The sequence below is a fragment of the Ostrinia furnacalis genome, unplaced genomic scaffold (genome assembly GCF_004193835.3).
Source record: "Ostrinia furnacalis isolate ACB-3 unplaced genomic scaffold, ASM419383v2 OfSCF1353, whole genome shotgun sequence".
Taxonomy (NCBI): Eukaryota; Metazoa; Arthropoda; class Insecta; order Lepidoptera; family Crambidae; genus Ostrinia; species Ostrinia furnacalis.
In genome coordinates, this window is record NW_021131592.1 from 699,930 (window position 1) to 717,851 (window position 17,922).

General features: G+C 38.6%; 2 protein-coding genes across 5 annotated transcripts in view; one reads left to right on the top strand and one right to left on the bottom strand.

Annotated features, from left to right (window-relative positions):
* Positions 1–4,014, top strand: part of Gp150 (leucine-rich repeat domain-containing glycoprotein 150) — a 41,133-nt gene extending 37,119 nt beyond the window's left edge. The window contains exon 3 of the mRNA XM_028304016.1: positions 1,128–4,014. Coding sequence (XP_028159817.1) covers positions 1,144–3,735 — 2,592 coding nt within the window. The 5' untranslated portion in view covers positions 1,128–1,143 and the 3' untranslated portion in view covers positions 3,736–4,014. The remainder of the gene's footprint in view (positions 1–1,127) is intronic.
* T3dh (Type III alcohol dehydrogenase) lies at positions 3,990–16,718 on the bottom strand. Of its 4 annotated transcripts, none has more exons than XM_028304018.1 (9): positions 10,536–10,945; positions 10,151–10,229; positions 9,836–10,044; positions 8,570–8,766; positions 7,950–8,263; positions 6,509–6,690; positions 5,653–5,923; positions 5,092–5,100; positions 3,990–4,356 (listed from the first exon to the last, which is right to left on the bottom strand). In XM_028304018.1, exons 1-9 carry the CDS (start codon positions 10,586–10,588, stop codon positions 4,273–4,275), a joined length of 1,398 nt encoding a protein of 465 aa, XP_028159819.1. In that variant the 5' UTR covers positions 10,589–10,945; the 3' UTR covers positions 3,990–4,272. The 4 variants fall into 4 exon arrangements, with proteins under 4 accessions (XP_028159819.1, XP_028159818.1, XP_028159820.1 ...); XM_028304017.1 differs by lacking the exons at positions 6,509–6,690; positions 7,950–8,263; positions 8,570–8,766; ... (1 more) ...; positions 10,151–10,229; positions 10,536–10,945 and adding exons at positions 12,809–12,990; positions 14,071–14,384; positions 14,715–14,911; ... (1 more) ...; positions 15,892–15,970; positions 16,303–16,718 and having other exon boundaries at positions 4,015–4,356; XM_028304019.1 differs by lacking the exons at positions 5,092–5,100; positions 6,509–6,690; positions 7,950–8,263; ... (2 more) ...; positions 10,151–10,229; positions 10,536–10,945 and adding exons at positions 12,809–12,990; positions 14,071–14,384; positions 14,715–14,911; ... (1 more) ...; positions 15,892–15,970; positions 16,303–16,355 and having other exon boundaries at positions 4,015–4,356.
* Between the last annotated feature and the right edge of the window lie 1,204 nt (positions 16,719–17,922).

Here is a 17,922-nt window from a genome sequence, read left to right on the forward strand (position 1 = left end):
AATAAATAAATCTAAAAGTAGAGGTACATATTATCTCCAAACATAAAACCAAACTACCTATTCATTCATATGAGAAAATGGCCACACCTAATGTAAATAGGTACGTAATACAACTCATTATACATATTCGGAGTCACATTGTGGAGGAAAATCTTTGCATCCAAATAAAGTAGTTGACGTTATTACTAATGCAAATTGCTCTACTAATAAAGAGATAAGCAATTAGGTTCCTTACAAACAACCAATGATTCATAAGCTTCAAAATGTATTAAGCCAGAAATCATTAAATCTGGCTTCATTAAAATCAAACCGAACTTAGTTTAACTTTCTACCTTCTACGTAGTGTTAGTTGCCTAAGTTTAGAAATTGGCCAATTAGAGCGATAATAATAATATTTCAGTCGGCTGCCATTTCAAGTTACCTACTACAAATACCTACTGTTAAAAAACAAAATGAAAAAGCAGCTACTAAGAATTCGCATCGCAGTTGAAAAAAATCGCGTTTTTAGGTATTTCTAAACACTTGGGTATTAAATAAGGTAGACAAAGTAAGTTGGGTACTAAACAGGTCACTAATGTCTTTTTTGGACAAAAACAAAGGAATGAACACACTCGAATGTATTCGTATATAACTCCTCATCTAGTCACGATAGAGCCAGACATGTGGGACAATACCTAGATAAGATTTCACCGGAACAATGTTGGCGACATCTATTACGAGGTGCGCAGCGTATTGTATGACTGCTATTGTGTTTAAAACACGTTCAGCCATTTAATTTATTCATTCCAAAACAAACTTAATTATTTGCATTAAATATTAATACTTTGACGTTTGTATTTACAAGTAATTTGCGCAAGACAAATACTTATTAAATGTATATCTTATTTATCTGTTTATACTGGTACATTGATTATTAAGCATGGACCACGCGGGCATTCGTTTGTGTATAAAACGTGCCAAAGTTAGGCCATTGTTAATTTCAAAAAAAGTCCTATTGTTAAGCACTACTGTTAGTTTAACGGTGATTTACATACCTGTAGCCTTGTTTCGAGAAAAAGTTCATAATTGACATAACTTCGACACTTAGCAAACAAACGTGACTAATATTTTTCTTTCTCTCTTTCCAGAGTTCGCTGATACGAGATGGGGGCTAAGTCCCGGGAGTTATTTCTGCTCCTGGCAGTTTGTGCGGTCTCACACAGTTTAGTTGCTAACAAAACACTGAAAGATGGTGAGGCCCGACCTGCGACACTAATAGACCAGTATGAGGACTACACAGACGACCAAGAGGTGCTCTTCAACGAGGACAGGCCGTGCCCGAGAGACTGCATCTGCACTCTGTATCAGGGATACAAGATCGCTAAGTGCAATCGTCTCGAAGTGAACACGCAAAAGTTCGGAGATGACATCACTGACCTCGTGGTCGAAAATGCCGACCCCGCGATGCGCATTCAGCTCACGGATAACATTTTCAAGAAACTTGGTCTACACAAGATCGCGACTGTAAAAATTGTTAACAGCACCATCGATTTCGTCAGCCCCAGTGCATTCCATGGTCTATCTGAGCTGTACGCAGTGAACTTGTCCAATAACAAACTAAAGAGCCTCCACCCTGAAACGTTTGCCAACAACAAGAAGTTGCTGCTCCTCACGCTTGCCAACAACCCACTCAAGTTCCCAGAATGGGGCAGTAACAGATACTTCCTCAATGCCACAGCTGTGCAGGAGCTAGATATTTCCTACTGTAACATGAAGTATATCGCCGCAAGCACGTTCGAAAACATGCCAGGTTTGATGTACCTCAACGTTGCTGGAAACAACTTGAGCGATATGGATCCTGACACGTTCAAGAAGCTGTTGGACCTGGAAGAGCTTGACTTAAGCGACAATAACATTAAATCGCTGCCCGACGATATTTTCTCAGAAAACAACGAGCTCGCTACGCTCCACATCCAAAGGAATCCGATTGAATCCGTGTACGGATTGAATATCTCAGACTTGCTTACTCTTAACGCTGGTCAAACTAACATCAAATTCGTAGGACCTTCAATGTTCAACGGCATGAAATTCATCGCCAACCTCAACCTGAGCGGAAACAATATGGAGAAAATACACAACCAGGCTTTCCACAAACTTATCGAGCTGAACTACCTTGATCTCTCTTACAATAACCTTACTTTCATCTCCAGTATTCTCATCAAAGAAAACATAGAATTAGACATTTTCAAAATTTCCAACAACCCGCTGCTAAGACATTTGCCCGTTGAAGGATTCAACTGCTCAGCTGAGCAGTTCAACATTTACTTGTTCGACGCATCAAACTGCGGTCTTGAAGAAGTTTATGATGACTCACTGAAGACATTCACTGCACTCTCTGTGATCAATCTTTCTGGAAATAACATCAAGTCCTTGAACAACAAAGTATTCTCTGTCTGCCCCAAGCTGGTGGAAGTCAACCTCGCCGACAATATGCTAACGACTTTGGATATCAAAGTGTTCGAGAAGAATAATGAACTCGGTAAACTGTACTTGCGAGGTAATCCACTGAAGGTCTTATCTGCGGAAGTGTTTATTCATACACCACTGCTGACCTGGCTCGATATCAGTAACACCGAATTAACATCATTATGGAAAACTAACAAGAATCACCCTGAGACGCTACTTAGCAACTTGACGTTCTTGAACGCGTCCCAGAACCACATCACTGAAATCAAACAGAATCAGCTCGATACGTTGAATCGTCTCAGGTCTCTTGATATCAGCAACAACCCGTTAGTATGTAACCGCGAGTTTGAAAACCTCATGACCTGGTTGAGCAAACGTTTGGTGTCACCTGACTCCAACACCGCGCGTATCGCCAACTTGGCGACAGACGCGAAAGAGGACGACGAGCCTTACAGCTGGGAGTTCCTCACTCTCAAAACGTGCGGCAAAGCCACAGTGCACCCGGTGGAGCCCCTGCCCGCCGTCTCCGATGAGGAGATTTGGGAGAGAATCGATGAGGACCGCGAGGGCAACTTTGATTTGAAAAACACGCTGGACGATGGCAAGGTTGCCGACACCAAAGTGTACGGTGACGACGGTAAGGTCGCATCAAAGATAGATGACCCAGTAGCCAACGATGTTGACGACGCTGACGACGCAGATGACGAGGGCGACGACGAGGACGAGGATGACGAGGAGGAGGACGACGACGACGCGTCCGAGGACTACGACGACGGTGACGATGACGTCGACCTGAAAGTCAAACTCCTCGAGACGACGACCAGAAGACAGCCGCCTCCAACCGAGTCTTCTGACAAGGAAATCGGTGTCAAGATGGCCATAAGCCTGCTCGAGAACGACAGCAACTACGACGACTTAGAGCGCGAGGTGTACGTCGGCGCCTCGGTGGAGGAGGAGCACGGCCACTACGACTACTTGTGGCCGATCCTGATCGCCGTGCTGGGCGCGCTGCTGCTGCTGATCGTGATCGCCAAGGTGGTGATGGTGGTGTGCAGCAGGAAGAGCAAGCAAGTGAGATACAACAGTGCCATAATCGCCGCCATGAGCCACCCGGGCCGCACGAAGAAGGACTGCGGGCTGGTGTACCAGCAGCTGTCGGAGGACCTGACGGGCCCCGCCACGCCCAAGCTCAGCCGCTACCAGCCGCTGCCCGCCGTCACCGTGGCCTCCAACATGTCCTACGAGAGCAGTCCCTTCCACCACAACAACATCGTCCCCGAGGCGGTGTGAGTCGCGCACAAACTGTAGGCCCACGCTCCTACACAAGCAGTAAGTGATACTGGACAGCGCTAGTCACGATACTGAACCCATTTCATAGTACAGTGCCTTCTAACGAACCATTTCGAACAACTACGACCAATGTTTTGTATCTAGCGCGTCTTGATTATAAAGTAACAAAATGAAGTCAAATTACAACAAATTAATTTAAGATATACATATTATATATTATACAAATTAGTTGATAGGTTTATTTTATGTACTTAAAATTTTAAAAATTAAACATCTAAATTGTCGTTTTAATTAACCGCCTATAACCAAAATTATCTACTGTAATAATAATGTGGATGAATTATTTAAATTGGAAAGTATTCATGGTGTTTTTTAAATAAAACTGTCACTAAAAATATATCAATTTTATTACAAGTTAAAATGTCAACATCTTACACTACAGCATTGAGCCATTATATCATTATTCTTAATTCCAAGAACCTATTACACAGAGTAAATGTGTAAAAAATATACAAGAATATTGTACACCTATTAAAATTAATAAACAGTCAAGGATTCTTCCAAAATGGTAGATAAGTCTTCTTCGGACTGCGGGAGAGGAGTCAGCTGCAACAGCCTTTGCTGGAATAAAAGAGACGACAGTTCATGCATCGTAGAAACATAAATGGTACGGATGATGGCACATCATGCTAGACACAGACAACTAAATTTTAATACCTACATAATATGTGCTATTTTGCGCTTGTTCCCAACGAGTCACACCCAAAGTAACACTGTAACTCGTTGGGAAAAAATTCCCATCCAGTCACACTGGTGCTGATCACACACATTAAGTAGGTACCTTAAAATAAGGATTAAGGATTTCATTATAAAGAAACAATGTACAAAATATATTAAAATCAAATTATTTGAGTAATCTAAAGCTTACAATAAGAAAATACAGGTTAACGCGTAACAGTAAGGGTGTGTGTGACTGGATGGGATTTTTTCCCGCGTGTAACAGTGTTACTCGTTTGGATGTGTGACTCGTTGGGAACAAGCGGCACCTTCCCACCTTTTTGTATTCGGTAGGATGTTAACACGTTAGTGCTTTTAGTGCCACACTTACATAATCAAAGAATTAATCAAATAACTCAATGATTGTAGGTATTAATAAAATGCACAAATCTTGTATGCATAATCAAACAAGCATAACACAATGTTATACAAGGACGTAAAAACAGCATTGTGTTATTTTTAGCGATAATAAGAATAAATAATTTTTTATTATGCCATTTCTGTCGATAACTTGACTTGTTTAACTGATTTTGACCCTTTTTCTTTTACATGATTATACTTGTAGATTGTTCGCCAAACCTTGTCAAACTGGAACATTTGAACAACAATATTATTGTTTTGTTTCTTTTCGATGAGAAAAAGTATAATTATTTAGTAGAAAGAATGCCTTATGGTATTAAGTTTAACTTTTGTACCTTATTTGAATGGTATCGTAAGATTTAATATAAATTAATTAGGTGAAGACACCTTCGGCCTGATGATCATTTTGCATTAGGTGAGAGGCAGGTAGGGTTGCCAGGTGACATGATTGGCTTTATACGGACTTGTCCGGCCAAATATTCTCTTGTCCGGCCTGTCCCGCTTCTGTTAGGCTTTTTAAAAGTGGCTGCTGCTTCAGTCGAAAGTGCTGCGCCAGTCATAAATAATATCGAACACACAAGCGCGTATCAGGATGTTAGGCTACCGATTCACCGATTCGAAGATAAGATGTACTGTCTACCGACTGTCCGGCCAAATTAAGCACCGAGTCCGGCTTTTGTGTTTGTGGACCTGGCAACCCTACATGCAGGTCAAGATCCTTAAGAATCAGCTGGGACATTCTCTTTTTCGAAATTTAATTTAATGAAAGTTGCAACAAACCTGTGGCAGTGCTCCTTTGACTAGACTAGGGATGTCTTCCTTCGTGTATCCCAATTCAGCCAGTCCGTTCTCGATCTTCATCTTTTGCATGTACTTGAGTATGGTATCAGCCAGTACTGCGCCTGCGTCGGCTTTCTTTTTACCAGTGATGTCGGCACCAAGCAGGTTGGCTGCTTCTAGATGCTTCTCTGGATCGCTAGCGGCGGTGAAGCGGAAGACAGCGGGGGCAGTCATCACGACCGATAGCCCGTGGGGTATCATTGGATCCTTTCTGAAAGGAATTGAAACTTTAGTAAGTATTTTACTCGGGCGTACTTTAGTAAGTAGGTATTATATTGGGATCTGGAAGACTGGTAAAGGTCGCGGGAGGACCGGTCTTTCTGGAAAACTTTGGGGGAGGCTTTTGTCCACCAGTGGGCGTCTTTCGACTGAAACGAACGAAGTCTTATAATCGTAAATGCATGAGTAGCTACTGTTATATTTTCTGTTATAGACTGTCTGTTGTCTCCTAAACCACAGAACCAGTTGGCTAAATTGTACCTTGGAAAAGGATAGGACTTTTTGTCGCGTAAGTCCGCGTAACTAAACTAGAAGCATTTGCGATCGGACATGAAAGTTTGAATGGAGATTTCTTATAATATCATTTCTTAACAAAGGGATAAATGAAACCTACTTGTGGTAAATAATATCTATTTATGTTCAAGGCAAGTCACGTGGTTGGTAAGATACAATATCTAGGTATTTTCAAGTCGGAAGTGTGGTAGAGCAAGCTATATTCGGGTTCGAATCCCGATTGGCCTAACTATCCCCCTTCGGAAAATAAAATACTGAAAAATGTAGCCTCAATAGTACATACCCGTAGTCCTTAGGGACAAATGTCTTAGCATTCCCAGCGATGGGATACGCGAGCCCGTGGCACAGATGCACGCCGGCGTTGCCGATGCCCACGCCTGCCATGGTCGCTGCCAGATGCATGAACGAGCGTGCGTCCAAGTCATCAGCATTGTATACAGACTGGCTGAAGTACTTTTGGATGACCTATTTGGAAAAAAAACATAATCGATGTTATTTTTAAATAAGACCTGCAACAGCACCACATGTTGGCGTCAAAAATACGTAGTAACCAATGTTGGTCTGTTAATTTCTTGAGGCGTCCATAAGCTGTCTATTATACCAGTTATGACACAACCGTCACTCCTCAGCTAACACCTAATGCTTGTCCCAACGTTGGTATCAATAGTTTTTCTAAATCGACACCTTGGACGATTGACGTTGCGACCAACGTCGTACTTAAACGTTCCTTGTAGGCTATCAAATATTTTTTCAGCAACTGGTGGCGGTTATTCAGTGTCGATCGCAGAGGATGGACTTATCTAGGTCTAGGGTTTATAGGGCTCGGCAGGCATTTGGCAAACAAAATGCTTAATTTCGAAAACATGATATCACGATGAAGTCTGTTGTTTACCACATAATGCGGGGCGGTTACAACAACTGATAAGGATTTTACGGTTCAGTAAGTCTACAACTGCATGCTATCGTCTCCGAGACACAACTTTTACGGCTTACAGATAAGTGCTAAAGAGTTAATTAGCTACTCAAAAAATTAGTTTTCATTAAAATAAGCGTAAGCAGAATTTAATTTTGGTGTTATAATTTGATTGCACAAAGAAAGTAATTTCTGACCCTGTTTGAAAAAAATATCATTATTTTGTTATTTGTGATCGTTATTTTGTTTCCGTAATAAGATCGATTGATTAAATATTTTTTTTAAATGCACATCGATACTATACCTACATATTATAAATATTCTGAACAGCTAGTCTAGGCCATAAAACTTTTATGTATACGTAAGTTACTTCTTTGGTGGTAAACCCATTACGTACGTTTCACGCGCTTTCTCAATTCACCTTCAGAATATTAATTAGACATCAAACAATACCAAAACGTCAAAAAGGGACAGCCTTGCCACGGTCTCACTGTATGTCAATTGAAGGGACGATAGCCGAACGGACTGGCCGACTCGTTATCCGAGAAACGCGGGTTCGATGCCGTTCGACTCGACTATATAAGGCTGCGTTTCCACCAGAGATAATACTGGGACGTGTAAAAGTGCTTTTTTTAAGCCTATTTACAGAAATAAATGAGTTTTAATGAGTTTTTTAATGAGTTTTAGATGTGCGAGGATGCATAGCGAGGGATGTGTTTGTAAGAACACGTCATCACTCGTAACATAAGCATATTTAGCTTACCACGAGGGGTTAGCGGGACTATCCTTAAAAAAATATTTAAAAACAAACCTGTAAGCAGAACCTGGCCCACACGTCTGAAATGGGATTGCTGCCCTGGTAAGTAGGCCTCAACGCTGGATTGGATGGTGCGGGACCCCTTTCATTGTACGGTATCGCCGTTAAGCTCTCCAAGGCATGGCAGAATACGTCAAAGCCAGAGTAGTTGGCGACTTTTTCGGGCATAGTCATGGAGTGCAGAGGGTCTATAATGGCCAGTATAGGCCGTAAAGCACTGTGGGATATACCAGTCTTGGTGTGTATCTCTTCGAAGTCGAATATACAGGTGCCGGTCGTTTCGCTGCCCGTTCCACTTGTGGTTGGTACTGAAAACAATATTAAAGATATGAATTTTATGTAACATTTACTTGTCCCAAATCCGAACTTTGATAAACCTCAACCTAACTTTCAGATAGTTGGGTTTTCAAATCCCAACTATCTGAAAACGGAGCTTCTAGAAAACCTAGTTTTTAAAACCTTATTAACGTAAACGAAAACCTATCTTTATAAACATATTTGACATCCTAACTTTTCGAAAATCTAACTTCTCGTAAGCCATTTTTTTTTAAACTTAATTTTTTGAAACCTTACTTATCTCCGCTCAAATCGCATAGTAGTCATTCATTACTTACTCGCTATCATCGGCTGGAGTCTAACGTTGACTGGTTTCCCTTTCCCGATGGGCGCGTTCACGTAGTCCAAGAAATCTGCTTCGGGGTCGCTGTAGTAGAGATTGGCGGCTTTGCAAGTGTCCATAACGGAGCCCCCGCCTATCGCAACGAAACTGTCGAATTTGCCCTTCTTCGCGAAATCCACGGCATCTTTAAAACTAAAAAAAACAGTTATGTAGAATGGAAGACGCTGATTCTGCCAAATATTTGAATTAGGTCTGTTCGTTTCAGCCGAAAGACGTCGACAGCTGGACAAAGGCCTCCCCCAAGGATTTCCACGAAGACCGATCCAGCGGCCATCAGCTCTACGAGCTATGTGCCCCGCCCACTGCCACTTGATTTTAGCGATTCTGCGGGCTATGTCAGTCACTCTGGTTCTCCTACGGATCTCCTCATTTCTGTTTGTGGACTATGAATCACTTCTTATACAGGGTGTTAGGTAAATGGGTATACTTATGAGCCGACACTAGCCCATGTTAACATGGGAATATAAATGGTATGGTGAAGTCAGAAATTTGATATCATCATTTTAATTTTTTAAATTTTCATACAAAATAAATTTTAAGAAATCCGATTTGTATGAAAATTAAAATAATTAAAACGAAGGTATAAATTTTCTGACTTCACCATACCATTTATATGGCCATGTTAACATGGGCTAGTGTCGGCTCATATACCCATTTACCTAACACCCTGTATATCCTATAAATCTAAGGTGTTCTTTGCCTCTCTCCTAAAACCACCATTAGCTTACTCGGGACCCTGAGATTTTGTACTCAGGTCTATTCAAGTTCATTTCTTTATTAGATAATAATCATTGATAAAATTACAATATTATAAATTGTTTATAACTTACGTAATATTATACAACCTCAACTTCAAACAATATTATCAACATCTTAATCTGCCTCATGAAACGACTGACACTATGAACTTTAAAATATCTTATCAGTGCTTGGCAAGATTAAGAAGTACAACAAAATAACTTGATACAAGGATACAACAGCAAACTACTGGCCACATGGCTTAGGAAAACTTGTGATTGCTACATGGCATACTCAGGAGCGATTAATTAAATTTGAAAATTGTGATACCACATGGTATTTTTTTTTAAACACGAACTTAAAACTTATGAGGCCCCCCATTGAGAGATAAATGTTAATCTATGATATTATAATTACTGGTAATCTTGTCAAGTCTAGCTTAGGTTTAAAGATTTATACACACCTAGTATCAGTAGGTTCAACTCGAACTTTGTCGTACACTTTGTAGTTGACACCATTCTTCGTAAGGGAATTTAAAACTTCTTTGACAGGTTTCAATGACACGAGATTAGAGTCAGTCATCACACAAACATTTTTGACACCAAAGTTGACCAGGTCTTGACCCACTTCCCGGGTAACTCCTATCCCATACCTGACGGTGGAGCTTTTGATCTGTAATTAAAAGAGATCTCATGTTAAAAATTACTGCAATTTTGACCTTACTTCATTATTATTATTCAATATTAATTTAACAATTATTTTTTAAATATAAACTCACCTCAAACGCATAATCTAAAACTGGTGTTTCATATGATACTTGGAAATTTCCTCTGAATCCATGGGCAGGGCATTGACACCTGAAATTACAAAGTTTTTAAAATCCGTAAACTGCAAATGCCTATTTCTGTAGAAAGCAGCAGTAGCAGTGCGTAATTTTTCATCTTAATTTTTTTATGATTAGCGCCAAATTACAAAACTTGGCGGCTTTTTGGATGGCACTCGTGCGTGGTATTTATTACCATGGTAAGCAAGGGAAAATTACCACGCGAGTCATAAAAAAATTGAGTAAGTAAACCTAATTTGGCTTGAAATTATGAGCATCCTTAGAAATAGAATAGATAGAAATATTACCGAAATGTTAGTATTGTAAAGTTTTTACTTACGAAACTCTGTCGATCGTCCGAAGCAAGTCGAAAACTCTTTTACGTGAGGCCATGATCAATGTACGAAGTGCGGAATAGGTTTCACTTCTAGAAAATTGTTTTAATTTTAATTCTAAACTATACTAACTGAAGTTATCAAAACTCTTATCACTCACAGATAATATGACCTGAGTTTAAGATAAAACTAAAGTGCGTATGTATCTATGTGAATAATCTTCAATGTTTTCTATCTAATAGCGCCCATATAATTAGTTCCACATCTAACAAAACACTTCAAAATTTTGTGACACAGTCATTAACACTACACGACACAAAACTTTTGTTTTGATCAAGTCCAACACATCTCACACAACGACGATGTATTGTAATCAAAAATGAACCATGGTTGACGAACGAGTGTTTTGGATTTTTGTACCAATCAGCTGTTCGTTTTGACATTGACAGCGGTTGTCTTGTCAGTCGGAAGTCCTATGTGTAATTTTAAACTTTGTTTACTTGCAATACGGTCTATTATAAAAATTCCCCATACGGTAAACGACACGAGCGCCCACAGATATGGATTAGAGCAGTGTTTTTCAACCTGTGGGTCGCGACCCCCTGGGGGGTCGCGTAGCCTCTATAGGGGGGTCGCGAGAGGTCGTAAAAACTACCTCAGTAAAAAAAACAGTAGGTAAAGTTTTAAAGATAGATTTATCTGAAATCTAATTATGCAAATGCGTAAATGTTGTATGGACTGAAGTTTTCTCGGACTCTACAACTCTTTGTGACATTATAAAAAAAAACATACATTTGAATTGAGAACATCCTTTTTTTGAAGTCGTTTAAAAATGCAGGAAAAAAAGTAAACGGTCGGGGGGTCGCAAAACTTTTTTTCATACTAGGGGGGTCGCGTCATGAAAAAGGTTGAAAAACACTGGATTAGAGGATTAGTAGGTTTTGCCAATGGATGGTTCTGGATTGTTCAGATTGTGGCTCAGTCGAAGTGATATTATAATTCTGTGCAATTTTAAGCTTTATAAGTTGGCAGTGTTGGCAGGTTGGCACCATGCCACTTCCCAATAATTCTAAAGCACAACTTTTTTTAAAAAGGCACTTCATTCTGGTCTTAAAAAACTTAATTAAATTTAAATTACCCGTAAATAAAGATTTTTGGTTGCATTGTAATTTAAAAAAGTAGTTTAGTTGAGTTGACAAAATAGTGACGTCACTGGCTAGTATTGTCATACTAAATCTATGGGAGTTTCGTTTTGAGTTTAAAAAAGTACGTCAATTGATTGGTGGTGGATAATACCTTACCATATACAGGATGGAATTTTGTAATGGCACCTGGAGGGAAAGTACTCTTAATAATGTAAATAGAAAATTGTACTCAAAGAAAACATTTCTTTATTTTTGAAAAGAAATAGAATTGCATTCAAAGATTTCCAAAAATTTGCATGCCACACCCGGGAATCGAACCAACTATTTGTTAAAAATTACACCCTGTATTTTTATTGCATCGATCGTTAGGGTTAAGTTTATGGATGAAATCTCTCTAACAAACTTGATAAATTAAATGAAAGGAAAACCATGAAATCTTAAATAATTTTAATTATTTACAAAAAATTCTATGGTAGGTAGGTTAGGTATGGTAGTGAATTATCGAAAAAAAAAATTCAAAAATCTTTGAATGGAGTTCTTTTTGTTTTCAAAAATAAAGGAATGTTTTGTTTGAGTAAAATTTTCTATCTACAATATTAAGAGTACTTTCCCTCCAGGTGGCATTACAAAATTCCACCCTGTATAGGCAGTAAATTACACAATGCTATTATTTATCAATGTATTGCATTTCCTAAAAGATGTTTTTTTTTTATTGGTNAAAACTTTAGTAAGTATTATACTCGTAAATGCAAGAACAGCTACTGTTATATTTTCTGTTAGACTATCTGTTGTCTCCTAAGCCACAGAACCAGTTGGATAAATTGTACCTTGGAAAAGGATAAGTTTTTTGTCGCGTAAGTCCGCGTAACTTAACTAGCTACCTACTTGTGGTAAATAATATTTTTCTATGTTCAAGTCACGTGGTAAGATACAACATTTAGGTGTATTTTCAAGTCTGAAGTGGTGGTAGGGCAAGCAATATTTGGGGCCTGTGTAAGCGCCCTAAAAAGGGCCTAAGTACTGAATAATATCTTTGACTTTGACTTCACGGGTTCGAATCCCGATTAGCCTAACTATCCCCCTTAGGAAAATAAAATACTGAAAAATGTGTCTTGATGCTCAATAGTACAAACCCGTAGTCCTTAGGCACAAATGTCTTAGCGTTCCCAGCGATGGGATACGCGAGCCCGTGGCACAGATGCACGCCGGCGTTGCCGATGCCCACGCCTGCCATGGTCGCTGCCAGATGCATGAACGAGCGTGCGTCCAAGTCATCAGCATTGTATACAGACTGGCTGAAGTACTTTTGGATGACCTATTTGGAAAAAAAACATAATCGATGTTATTTTTAAATAAGACCTGAAACAGCACCACATGTTGGCGTCAAAAATACGTAACCAATGTTAATGCTTGTCCCAACGTTGGTATCAATAGTTTTTCTAAATCGACATCGATTGTTGTTGGGACCAACGTCGGAGCCAATGTGTGGAGCCAGCTTTATGTACTTATTATTTTCTGAGTTATGTTCCTTGTGGGCTATCAAAAACTTTTTAGTAAGTGGTGGCGGTTATTCAGTGTCGATCGCACAGGGTGAACTTATAAAATTATAGGGCTCGGCAGGCATTTGGCAAACAAAAGGCTTAACTTCGCAAACATGATATCACGATGAAGTCTGTTGTTTACCACATAATGCGGGGCGGTTACAACTGATAAGGATTTTAAAGTCTACAACTGCTAACTAATGTCTTCGAAGCACCACTTTTACGGGTTACAGATAAGTGCTAAAGAGTTAATTAGTTACTTAAAAAAACTAAATGAGTTTTCAGTTAAAAATAAGCGTACGGAATTAAATTTAGGTATAATTTCATTGCACAAAGAAAGTATTGACCCTGTTTGAAAAAATCATAGAGCTTATCGTTATTTTGTTTCCGTAATAAGATGGATTAACTAAAAATGGTTTAAATGCACAATCGATACTATAACTACGTATAAATATTCTGAACAGCTAGTCTAGGCCATTAAACTTTTATGTATACGTAAGTTACTTCTTTGGTGGTAAACCCATTACGTACGTTTCACGCGCTTTCTCAATTCACCTTCAGAATATTAATTAGACATCAAACAATACCGAAACGTCAAAAAGGGACAGCCTTGCCACGGTCTCACTGTATGTCAATTGAAGGGACGATAGCCGAACGGACTGGCCGACTCGTTATCCGAGAAACGCGGGTTCGATGCCGTTCGACTTGACTATAGTAAGGCTGCGTTTCCACCAGAGATGTGCGAGGATGCGTAGCGAGGGATGTGTTTGTAAGAACACGTCATCACTCGTAACATAAGCATATTTAGCTTACCACGAGGGGGTAGCGGGACTATTCTTAAAAAAAAAACAAACCTGTAAGCAGAACCTGGCCCACACGTCTGAAATGGGATTGCTGCCCTGGTAAGTAGGCCTCAGCGCCGGATTGGATGGTGCGGGACCCCTTTCATTGTACGGTATCGCCGTTAAGCTCTCCAAGGCATGGCAGAATACGTCAAAGCCAGAGTAGTTGGCGACTTTTTCGGGCATAGTCATGGAGTGCAGAGGGTCTATAATGGCCAGTATAGGCCGTAAAGCACTGTGGGATATACCGGTCTTGGTGTGTATCTCTTCGAAGTCGAATATACAGGTGCCGGTCGTTTCGCTGCCCGTTCCACTTGTGGTTGGTACTGAAAACAATATTAAAGATATGAATTTTATGTAACATTTAGTTGTCCCAAATCCTAAGTTCAATAAACCTATTTGAAAACCAAACTATCTGAAAACGGAGCTTCTAGCAAACCCTAGTTTTTAAAACCTTACTAACGTAAACGAAAATCTATCTTCGTAAACCTATTTGACATCCTAACTTTTCGAAAATCTAACTTCTCGTAAGACATTTTTTTTTTAGCTTAACATTTTGAAAACCTTATTAACATAGGTACTATGCGATTTGAGCGGTGTTTATGCCATCCAGCTGGCATAAACACCGCTCAAATCACATAGTAAGTATTACTTACTTGCTATCATCGGCTGGAGCCTAACGTTGACTGGTTTCCCTTTCCCGATGGGCGCGTTCACGTAGTCCAAGAAATCTGCTTCGGGGTCGCTGTAGTAGAGATTGGCGGCTTTGCAAGTGTCCATAACGGAGCCCCCGCCTATCGCCACGAAACTGTCGAATTTGCCCTTCTTCGCGAAATCCACGGCATCTTTAAAACTAAAAAAAACAGTGTTAAGTAGAATGAAGAACCTGATGCTGAAAAATATTTGAATTGTAGGTAGTTAGGTCTACATAACTTCCTATAAATCCTAAAAGGTATAATAGGCTAAAAGGTATATTATTTTTTCCTATATATCTAAGGTGTTCTATGTTTCTCTCCTAAAACCACCATTAGCTGAAGAGATTTTACACTCAGGTCTAGGTATTCAAGTGAACTTGAGTATTCTTTATTAGATATTAATTGTTGATAAAATTACAATATTAAAAATTGTTTATGTCTTACATAATAACTTCAAACAATATTGTCAACATCTTAATCTGCCTCATGAAAGGACTGACATTATGAACTTTAAAATATCTTATCAGTGCTTGGCAAGATTAAGAAGTACCTAAACATTTTAATGGCTAACAAAACAACTTGATACAAGGATACAACAGCAAACTGCTGGCCACATGGCTTAGGTAAACTTGTGATTGCTACATGGCATACTCAGGAGCGATTAATTAAATTTGAAAATTGCGATACCACATGGTATTTTTTTTTAAACACGAACTTAAAACTTATGAGGCCCCCCATTGAGAGATAAATGTTAATCCATGATATTATAAGTACTGGTTATCTTGTCAAGTCTAGATTAGATTTAAAGTTTTATACACACCTAGTATCAGTAGGTTCAACTCGTACTTTGTCGTACACTTTGTAGTTGACACCATTCTTCGTAAGGGAATTTAAAACTTCTTTGACGGGCTTCAGTGACACGAGATTAGAGTCAGTCATCACACAAACATTTTTGACACCAAAGTTGACCAAATCCTGACCCACTTCCCGGGTAACTCCTATCCCGTACCTGACGGTGGAGCTTTTGATCTGTAATTAAAAGAGATCTCATGTTAAAAATTACTGCAATTTTGACCTTATTTCATTATTATTATTGTTCAATATTAATTTAACAATTATTTTTTAAATATAAACTCACCTCAAACGCATAATCTAAAACTGGTGTTTCATATGATACTTGGAAATTTCCTCTGAATCCATGGGCAGGGCATTGACACCTGAAATTACAAAGTTTTTAAAATCCGTAAACTGCAAATGCCTATTTCTGTAGAAAGCAGCAGTAGCAGTGCGTAATTTTTCATCTTAATTTTTTTATGATTAGCGCCAAATTACAAAACTTGGCGGCTTTCAGGATGGCACTCGTGCGTGGTATTTTATTACCATGGTAAGCATGGTAAGCAAGTCATGGTAAGTAAGTGAAAATTACCACGCGAGTCAAAAAAAAATTGAGTAAGTAAACATTTTTCGATTGAAATTCATCCTTAGAAAATAGAATAGATAGAAATATTACCGAAATGTTAGACGTTAGTATTGTAAAGTTTTTACTTACGAAACTCTGTCGATCGTCCGAAGTAAGTCGAAAACTCTTTTACGTGAGGCCATGATCAATGTACGAAGTGCGGAATAGGTTTCACTTCTAGCAATTTGTTTTATTTTAATTCAAAACTATACTAACTGAAGTTATCAAAACTCTTATCACTCATAGATAATATGACCTGAGTTTAAGATAAAAATAAAGTGGAAAGTGCGTATCTAGGTATGTGAAGAATCTTCAATGTTTTCTATCTAATGGCGCCCATATAATTAGTTCCACATCTAACAAAACACAGTCATTACCACTACACGACACAAAACTTTTGTTTTGATCAAGTCCAACACATCTCACACAACGACGATGTAATCAAAAATGAACCATCAACCATGGTTGACGAACGAGTGTTTTGGATTTTTGTACCAATCAGCTGTTCGTTTTGACATTGACAGCGGTTGTCTTGTCAGTCGAAAGTCCTATGTGTAATTTTAAACTTTGACTACTTGTAATACGGTCTATTATAAAAAATCCCCATACGGTAAACGACAAGAGCGCCCACAAGGGATTAGAGCACAGATATGGATTAGAGGATTTTACAGCGAGCGCCCCATGGTTTTGCCATGGTTGGCAGTGTTGGCACCGTGCCACTCCCCAATAATTCTAAAGCGCAACTTTTTTAAAAAGGCACTTCATTCTGGTCTTAAAAACTTAATTAAATGTAAATTAGGTACCTGTAAATTAAGATTTTTGGTTGCATTCTAATTGAAAAAAGTAGTTTAGTTGAGTTGACAAAATAGTGACGTCACTGGCTAGTATTGCCATACTAAAAGAGTGCCATACTGATGAGTTCCGCTTTGAGTTTAAAAAAGTACGTCAATTGATTGGTGGTGGCAAATACCTTACCATAAAGGCAGTAAATTACACAATGCTATTATTTATCAATGTATTGCATTTCCTAATGCTGCGTTTACACTGCGCGGAAATTAGCCAAGTCAAGTAAAAAAAAAACCGGCCAAGTGCGTGTCGGACTCACGCACAAAGGGTTCCGTACCATTGATTTATGAAATTAAAATTATTTTTTTTTTAATTTAATTTATTTGTATGAAAGATTACGAGGTAATAAGCGGTTTACGATTTACGAGGTATTAAAAAAAACTACTTACTAGATCTCGTTCAAGTTTTTATAGTAATGTACATCATGTTTTTTTAGATTTTTTATTTTCTTATTTTAGAAGTTAGAGGGGGGGGGGGGCACCAACTATTTTCGGAAGCATTTTTGAAGACCTATCCATAGATACCCCACACGTATGTTTGACGAAAAAAAAATTTTTGAGTTTCAGTTCTAAGTATGGGGAGCCCCTAATATTTATAATTATTTTTTTATTTTTGCATCAAAATCTTAATGCGGTTCACAGAATACATCTACTTACCAAGTTTCAACAGTATTAAAACTCATTAAAACTCCTTTATTTCTGTAAATAGGCTTAAAAAAAGCACTTTTACATATGAGAGAAAATAAAATAAAAAGCGAGAGTGATTGAAAATAACGTTGTATTTAAAATTTAAATACATATAAGTATTTAATTATATTATTTATTATAGTTATAAATCATATAAAATGATATTTATATATTTAAA